This window comes from Palaemon carinicauda, chromosome 19 (genome assembly GCF_036898095.1).
Source record: "Palaemon carinicauda isolate YSFRI2023 chromosome 19, ASM3689809v2, whole genome shotgun sequence".
Taxonomy (NCBI): domain Eukaryota; kingdom Metazoa; phylum Arthropoda; class Malacostraca; order Decapoda; family Palaemonidae; genus Palaemon; species Palaemon carinicauda.
Genome location: NC_090743.1, coordinates 15,484,506 through 15,494,049, shown reverse-complemented (window position 1 = coordinate 15,494,049; position 9,544 = coordinate 15,484,506). Strand labels below are relative to the sequence as shown.

At 35.4% G+C, this 9,544-nt stretch overlaps 1 protein-coding gene and 1 long non-coding RNA gene across 2 annotated transcripts in view; one reads left to right on the top strand and one right to left on the bottom strand.

Moving 5' to 3' along the window:
• Positions 1-2,146: 2,146 nt before the first annotated feature.
• Positions 2,147-9,544, top strand: part of LOC137658147 (cholecystokinin receptor type A-like) — a 12,367-nt gene continuing 4,969 nt past the window's right edge. Inside the window, exons 1-4 of the mRNA XM_068392829.1 lie at positions 2,147-2,316; positions 3,440-3,533; positions 4,327-4,540; positions 9,284-9,407. Coding sequence (XP_068248930.1) covers positions 2,164-2,316; positions 3,440-3,533; positions 4,327-4,540; positions 9,284-9,407 — 585 coding nt within the window. The 5' untranslated portion in view covers positions 2,147-2,163. The remainder of the gene's footprint in view (positions 2,317-3,439; positions 3,534-4,326; positions 4,541-9,283; positions 9,408-9,544) is intronic.
• Positions 9,325-9,544, bottom strand: part of LOC137658148 (uncharacterized) — a 57,405-nt gene continuing 57,185 nt past the window's right edge. Inside the window, exon 3 of the long non-coding RNA XR_011047262.1 lies at positions 9,325-9,445. This is a non-coding gene — a long non-coding RNA (uncharacterized lncRNA). The remainder of the gene's footprint in view (positions 9,446-9,544) is intronic.

Here is a 9,544-nt window from a genome sequence, read left to right as displayed (position 1 = left end):
GTCGTTGAAGTAGTCCTGTAGCCGTCGAAAGTGATGACGAGGTAGTTTACGTAGTCTCTCAAACATTTAATTATCTCAAGTCGTTGAGAAAAGTGGTTTGAAGTAATTATGTTGTTGTCAAAAGTGAAGTAAAGAGTTTACGTAGTCCAAATATCGATGAATTCTCTCGAGTAGCTAGGGAAAAGTCGTTAACAAGGTCGTTCAAGTAGTTAGGTAGTCGTCGAAAGTGAGGTAGAGCGTTTATATAGTTCAACAAACATTGATTAATTCTCTAGAGTCGTTGGGAATAATCATTTGTATAATCGTTCAAATAGGTAGTCGTCAAAAGTGGTGTTGAGGACGTTTAAATAGTCGTATAATTATTTGTACTGGATAGTACATACTGTACAATTGCTACAGAAAGTTGTAAAAAAAACTACAATCACAAATCCGTAATAAATGTCGTTCGAGATAGTTGCAAGTCGTCAACGCCAGAGGAGGTCGTAAAGTTAAAAGCAAAAAAGCTCCCGGAAATTCAATGCTTGTTATTCGGGTCTTAAAAATCTCAGTCCAATCAATGTTTCCTTTACTTGACATTTAACGAACTAGGTGACCATTAGGGCAAGAGTAACTGTCCTTAAGACTTACGTAACACCAATTACTTCAATGCAGAGGAACTTGCATAACAATATTAATTATTATTTAAGTTGAATATATTGTGTATTTTAAAGTCTATTATTGGGTAATTATTTTTGTTTTGATTTTATAAAGTACTGGTCGACATTTAAGTATTTTTGTTTAGATTTTATAAAGTATTCGCTGATATTAAAATTTTTTTGTTTTGATTTTATAATGTGTTCGGTGATATTGCAGAAATATTTTTGTTTTTATTTTAAAATCTATTCGGGATAATTCAAAAATATTTTAGTTTTGATTTTATAATGTATTGGGTGATATTTCAAAAATATTTTTGTTTTGATTTTACAGTATAATGTATTCGTTGATATCAAAATATTTTAGTTTTGATTTTAAAATGTATTCGGGATAATTCAAAAATATTTTAGTTTTGATTTTATAATGTATTGGGTGATATTTCAAAAATATTTTTCTGATTTTATAAGGCTTTCGGTGACATTTTCAAAAATATTTTTGTTTTGATTTTATAATGTATTCGGTGATACTTTTAAGATATCTTTGTCAAACTGCGTATTTCTCTCTCTCTCTCTCTCTCTCTCTCTCTCTCTCTCTCTCTCTCTCTCTCTCTCTCTCTCTCTCTCTCTCTCTCTCATGAAAACTAATCTTGGAATCACTTAGGCGATCCATTAACCCCACCTTGATTCCTACGTAAAATATCTTCTCTATTTCCATACCATAGAAGAGACCAATAGAAATCAACGCGGACCATTTAAGATATTCGAGAATGGATGGGGTTTTTATTTTCATTTTGGGGGAGGAGTAGGCAGATAAAAGGGGGGCGGGAGAAACAAGCTATTTTTTTCTGAAGGGGAAAAAGTGGAGGGGTAAACGCCAATAACCGAAAGGGGTGACGACTTTTGACTTTTTATTATTATTATTATTATTATTATTATTATTATTATTATTATATATTAATGTACATATATACATTTAAATACAGTATATAAACATTTATATATATATATATATATATATATATATATATATATAAATATATATATATATATATATATATATATATATATATATATACATATATATATATATATATATATATATATATATATATATATATATATATGATATATATACATACATATATATATATATATACACACACACACACATATATATATATATATATTATGTATACATACAGTATATATATATATATATATATATATATATATATATATATATATATATATATATATATATATTTATATTTATATATATACATTCATACATAGATATATACATATATTCTTTTAACATAAAAACATACATAAACATAATAGTATATAAAAAAATACACACACAAAATCTTTCTGATAAAAGAATAAACAAAAACCTCACAATGAACCAATTGAGAATCCTTCCCATTCCCATCTCTCTTATTCCAGTAACTCGTTCGTTCGTTCGTTCGTTTTAGAACGACCACAGGCTCTTGCCCAAAGCAGCCCATAAACCAGTAACTCTAGCCTCGCCATGAACGTCTCTCTCTATCCCATGGACTACGTGGATCAAGATGGATTCTGGGATTCGAACGACACCGAGAACTACTACTTCGCTAATGAGTCCGTGGACAAGTTGATGGCCCTCACCATAGATGACCCCGATGACCTGAGACGACCCTGGAAGGTCAGTCAACAACGTTTTGGAATTTAGCTTAGCCTGACTAAAAAAAATTATGGTTAGATAGCCTTAGTGAGAAAATGTTATAATTCGATAGATTTGCTTAGCCTAATTAAAAATAAAATATATAATTCGAGATTTTCCTTAATTTACTTACTTTAAGGGCGTTTTCTTTGGTCCTGTAAAGCTGGGGAAACTTATTCTCTACAGGAACTCCACAGTTATTTTATCATGTTTGTTCGAACATGATGTGTGTATATATATATATATATATATATATATATATATATATATATATATATATATATATATATACATATAATATATATATATATTTATATATATATATCAATGAATAAATACATATATACATATATATACATATGTATATATATACACATATACATACATACAGTATATATATATATATATATATATATATATATATATATATTTATATAATATAGATAGATAGATAGATATCTCTATCTATCTATACTATATATATTTATATAATATACATTATATATACAGTATTATACATATATATATATATATATATATATATATATATATATATATATATATATATATATATATATATATATAGAGAGAGAGAGAGAGAGAGAGAGAGAGAGAGAGAGAGAGAGAGAGAGAGAGAGAGAGAGAGAGAGAGAGAGAGAGAGAGAGAGAGAGAGATATTTATATATATATATATATATATATATATATAAAGATAGATAGATAGATAGATATGATTATATATATGTATATATACATATGTATGTCTGTGTATATATATATATATATATATATATATATATATATATATATATATATATATATATATATATATATATATTATATATATATATATTACATTATATATATATATATATATATATCAATGAATAAATACATATATACATATATATATATGTATATATATATATATATACACATATACATACATACATATATATATATATATATATATATATATATATATATATATATATATATATATATATATATATATATATATATATATATATCTTGACACTTGCTCTTAATTATAGTGGGAGATTCCTTTCTTTGTCTAGACTAACAGCACTATTCTTCCTTGTAGACAATCCCATTCTTCTACGTGTACATCATCACCTACCTAGTAACTCTCATCTTCGGGATGCTAGGAAATGTGGCTGTTATCCTACTTATGGCAGGTAAGTGTGACCCCAACCTATGTCTCTAGAACTTTTAGATATAAGTGATTACTTTACTTATAAAGTAAAAGATGTAAGTGATTATTTTACTTATAGAGTGAGAGATATAGGTGATTATTTTACTTATAAAGTAAAAGATGTAAGTGATTATTTCACTTATCTTTTACTTATATAAGATTGTTTTACTTACAAAGTAAAAGACATAATTGATTATTTTACTTATAAATTAAAAGACATAAGTGATTATTTTACTTATAAAGTAAAAATGTGAATATTTTACTTATAATGTAAAAGATATATAGTTATTTTACCTATAAAGCATAAAATATAGGTGATTATTTTACTTATAAAGTATAAGATATGTGATTATTTTACTTATAAAGTAAAAGACGCAAGTGAATTTTTTACTTATAAAGTGAAAGACGTAAGTTGTTATTTTACATATATAGTAAGATAAATTTTATTACTTTACCTATAAAGTAAACACATTTGATTATTCTACTTATAAAGTAATGAAGGACATGGGTGATTATTTTACTTACAAAATAATTTAATACATGAGTGATTATCTTACTTATAAATTAAGACAAAAGTTATTAACTTACTTATAAAATGGAAGGCAAGTAATACTTTTACTTAAAGTAAAAGACATAAGTTATCATCAGTGATTATACTACTATAAAGTAAATGACATGTGAATATTGTTGTTAAATAGGTAATGATTCTACATAAATATATATAATCTATAATATGTAAACTACTTAAAACCATCTCTCGTACCCCCACCCCCCAGGCGACCGGAAGTCGCGCACGACCACAAACATGTTCCTCGTGTCGTTGTCAGTGGCGGATCTGCTGATGCTAGCATTGTGCGTGCCCTTGGAGACGGTCAAATTCTTCGTCGTGCTGTGGGACTCTGGGGGCACGGCTTGCAAGATGGCCAACTACTTTATGATGCTGTCCTTCACTGCCAGCGTCCTCAACCTGACGGCTGTCAGTTTAGAGAGGTTGGTTAAAGAAATTCTTCACTACCAGCGTCCATACCGTGACGGCTGTCAGTTTGGAGAGGTTGGTTAAAGAAATTCTTCACTACCAGCTTCCATACCGTGACGGCTGTCAGTTTAGAGAGGTTGGTTAAAGAAATTCTTCACTACCAGCTTCCATACCGTGACGGCTGTCAGTTTGGAGAGGTTGGTTAAAGAAATTCTTCACTGCCAGCGTCCTCAACCTGACGGCTGTCAGTTTAGAGAGGTTGGTTAAAGAAATTCTTCACTACCAGCGTCCATACCGTGACGGCTGTCAGTTTGGAGAGGTTGGTTAAAGAAATTCTTCACTGCCAGCGTCCTCAACCTGACGGCTGTCAGTTTAGAGAGGTTGGTTAAAGAAATTCTTCACTGCCAGCGTCCATACCGTGACGGCTGTCAGTTTGGAGAGGTTGGTTAAAGAAATTCTTCACTGCCAGCGTCCTCAACCTGACGGCTGTCAGTTTAGAGAGGTTGGTTAAAGAAATTCTTCACTACCAGCTTCCATACCGTGACGGCTGTCAGTTTGGAGAGGTTGGTTAAAGAAATTCTTCACTGCCAGCGTCCTCAACCTGACGGCTGTCAGTTTGGAGAGGTTGGTTAAAGAAATTCTTCACTACCAGCGTCCATACCATGACGGCTGTCAGTTTGAGAGGTTGGTTAAAGAAATTCTTCATTGCCAGCGTCCTTAACCTGACGGCTGTCAGTTTAGAGAGGTTGGTTAAAGAAATTCTTCACTACCAGCGTCCATACCATGACGGCTGTCAGTTTGAGAGGTTGGTTAAAGAAATTCTTCACTGCCAGCGTCCTTAACCTGACGGCTGTCAGTTTAGAGAAGTTGGTTAAAGAAATTCTTCACTACCAGCGTCCATACCATGACGGCTGTCAGTTTGAGAGGTTGGTTAAAGAAATTTTTCACTGCCAGCGTCCTTAACCTGACGGCTGTCAGTTTAGAGAGGTTGGTTAAAGAAATTCTTCACTACCAGCGTCCATACCATGACGGCTGTCAGTTTGAGAGGTTGGTTAAAGAAATTCTTCACTGCCAGCGTCCTTAACCTGACGGCTGTCAGTTTAGAGAGGTTGGTTAAAGAAATTCTTCACTACCAGCGTCCATACCATGACGGCTGTCAGTTTGAGAGGTTGGTTAAAGAAATTCTTCACTGCCAGCGTCCTTAACCTGACGGCTGTCAGTTTAGAGAGGTTGGTTAAAGAAATTCTTCACTACCAGCGTCCATACCATGACGGCTGTCAGTTTGAGAGGTTGGTTAAAGAAATTCTTCACTGCCAGCGTCCTTAACCTGACGGCTGTCAGTTTAGAGAGGTTGGTTTAAGAAATTCTTCACTACCAGCGTCCATACCATGACGGCTGTCAGTTTGAGAGGTTGGTTAAAGAAATTCTTCACTGCCAGCGTCCTTAACCTGACGGCTGTCAGTTTAGAGAGGTTGGTTAAAGAAATTCTTCACTACCAGCGTCCATACCATGACGGCTGTCAGTTTGAGAGGTTGGTTAAAGAAATTCTTCACTGCCAGCGTCCTTAACCTGACGGCTGTCAGTTTAGAGAGGTTGGTTAAAGAAATTCTTCACTACCAGCGTCCATACCATGACGGCTGTCAGTTTGAGAGGTTGGTTAAAGAAATTCTTCACTGCCAGCGTCCTCAACCTGATGGCTGTCAGTTTAGAGAGGTTGGTTAAAGAAATTCTTCAATGCCATCATCCTCAACCTGACAGCTGTCAGTTTGGAGATGTTGGTTAGAGGAATTCTTCACTGCCAGCGTCCTCAACCTGACGGCTGTCAGTTTAAAGAGGTTGGTTAAAGAAATTCTGCAATGCCAGTGTCCTTAATCTGACGGCTGTCAGTTTAGAGAGGTTGGTTAAAGAAATTCTTCACTGCCAGCGTCCTTAACCTGACGGCTGTCAGTTTAGAGAGGTTGGTTAAAAAAATTCTTCAATGCCAATGTCCTTAACCTGACGGCTGTCAGTTTAGAGAGGTTGGTTAAAAAAAAACTTCACTGCCAGTGTCCTTAACCTGACGGCTGTCAGTTTGGAGAGGTTGGTTAAAGAAATTCTTCACTGCCAGTGTCCTTAACCTGACGGCTGTCAGTTTGGAGAGGTTGGTTAAAGAAATTCTTCACTGCCAATGTCCTTAACCTGACGGCTGTCAGTTTAGAGAGGTTGGTTAAAAAAAAACTTCACTGCCAGTGTCCTTAACCTGACGGCTGTAAGTTTGGAGAGGTTAGTTAAAGAAATTCTTCACTGCCAGTGTCCTTAACCTGACGGCTGTCAGTTTAAAGAGGTTGGTTAAAGAAATTCTTCACTGCCAATGTCCTTAACCTGACGGCTGTCAGTTTGGAGAGGTTGGTTAAAGAAATTCTTCACTACCAGCATCCATACCGTGATGGCTGTCAGTTTGAGAGGTTGGTTAAAGAAATTCTTCACTGCCAGCGTCCTCAACCTGACGGCTGTCAGTTTAGAGAGGTTGGTTAAAGAAATTCTTCACTGCCAGCGTCCATACCGTGACGGCTGTCAGTTTGGAGATGTTGGTTAAAGAAATTCTTCACTGCCAGTGTCTTCATCCTGACGGCTGTCAGTTTAAAGAGGTTGGTTAAAGAAATTCTTCACTACCAGCGTCCATACCGTGACAGCTGTCAGTTTGGAGAGGTTGGTTAAAGAAATTCTTCACTACCAGCGTCCATACCGTGACGGCTGTCAGTTTGGAGAGGTTGGTTAAAGAAATTCTTCACTACCAGCGTCCATACCGTGACGGCTGTCAGTTTGGAGAGGTTGGTTAAAGAAATTCTTCACTGCCAGCGTCCTCAACCTGACGGCTGTCAGTTTAGAGAGGTTGGTTAAAGAAATTCTTCACTACCAGCGTCCATACCGTGACGGCTGTCAGTTTGGAGAGGCTGGTTAAAGAAATTCTTCACTGCCAGTGTCCTTAACCTGACGGCTGTCAGTTTAAAGAGGTTGGTTAAAGAGATTCTTCACTGCCAGTGTCCTTAACCTGACGGCTGTCAGTTTGGAGAGGTTGGTTAAAGAAATTCTTCACTACCAGCGTCCATACCGTGACGGCTGTCAGTTTGGAGAGGCTGGTTAAAGAAATTCTTCACTGCCAGTGTCCTTAACCTGACGGCTGTCAGTTTAAAGAGGTTGGTTAAATAAATTCTTCAATGCCAGTGTCCTTAACCTGACGGCTGTCAGTTTAGAGAGGTTGGTTAAAGAAATTCTTCACTGCCAGTGTCCTTAACCTGACGGCTGTCAGTTTGGAGAGGTTGGTTAAAGAAATTCTTCAATGCCAGCGTCCTTAACCTGACGGCTGTCAGTTTAGAGAGGTTGGTTAAATAAATTCTTCAATGCCAGTGTCCTTAACCTGACGGCTGTCAGTTTAGAGAGGTTGGTTAAAGAAATTCTTCACTGCCAGTGTCCTTAACCTGACGGCTGTCAGTTTGGAGAGGTTGGTTAAAGAAATTCTTCAATGCCAGCGTCCTTAACCTGACGGCTGTCAGTTTAGAGAGGTTGGTTAAAGAAATTCTTCACTGCCAGTGTCCTTAACCTGACGGCTGTCAGTTTGGAGAGGTTGGTTAAAGAAATTCTTCAATGCCAGTGTCCTTAACCTGACGGCTGTCAGTTTGGAGGTAGTCTATATAATTGGGTTCCCGTTCACACGAAATATTGGTATAAAACTTAATAGGTTTGAACAATTTCTATTCATTCGAGTTAGTTGATACTTAATGTAAAGCTAAAATTGCATTGCCTTACTGGATTCGTCAGTTGAAGAGGTTTGTTAAAAATTCGATTCAATTGGTTTTTTTTTAACCTGTTAAAGTAGCCCATAATTGGGCTACTGACCACACACAAAATATTGCTCTTCATTCTAAATATAAAAACAAAATAGGTTTTAATAACTTCGTCTTCATTCAAAGAATAAAAACAGAATTCTTTATTTTCTAATCCCGGTTCTCACTCCGAACTGTTACGGTCATTATTCTTAAATAATCCTCTTCATCCTCATTCTTAATTTTTCTTTCCCGGTTCTCACTCCGAACTGTTACGGTCATTATTCTTAAATAATCCTCTTCATCCTCATTCTTAATTTTTCTTTCCCGGTTCTCACTCCGAACTGTTACAGTAATCATTCTTATTTAAATCATCCTCTTCATCCTCATTCTTAATTTTCCATTCCTGGTTCCCATTCCAAACTGCAGGATCCTCACTCTTAATTTTCCATTCCCGGTTCCCATTCCAAACTGCAGGCTCCTCATTCTTAATTTTCCATTCCCAGTTCTCATGCCGAACTGTTACGGTCATCATTCTTAAATTATCCTCTTCATCATCATTCTTAATCATCCATTCTGGGTTCTTATTCTGAACTAGAAGATCCTCATTCTCAATTTTCCATTCCTGGTTCTCAACCCGAACTATTACGGTCAGCATCCTTCATCCTTATTCTTAATTTTCTATTCTAGGTTCTCATTCTGAACAACACGATCCTTATTCTTAATTTTCCATTCTAGGATCTCATTCCCTTAATAACACGATCCTTATTCTTAATTTTCCATTCTAGATTCTCATTCCCTTAATAACACGATCCTTATTCTTAATTTTCCATTCTAGGTTCTCATTCTGAACAACACCATCCTTATTCTTAATTTTCCATTCTAGGTTCTCATTCTGAACAACACGATCCATATTCTTAATTTTCCATTCGGGGTTCCCATTCCAACCTGCAGGTTCATCGTAATCGTATTCCCGATGAGATCGCGCTCCCTGTGCACGATGAGCAACTGCCGACGTTCCGTCCTGTTAGTGTGGCTCGTCTCGCTCATTCTGGCCGGTCCCATCATCAAAGTCATGGTGAGTGGTACGGCTATGCTGTAATGGACTTTGCCTTCCTGTAGAGAAATTTACTTTGCTTTGTTCGTTGGATCAATTGCTTTGGTGGATGGAAAGTGTATGATTTACTGGACGATAAAATATTACTGACGGATTTA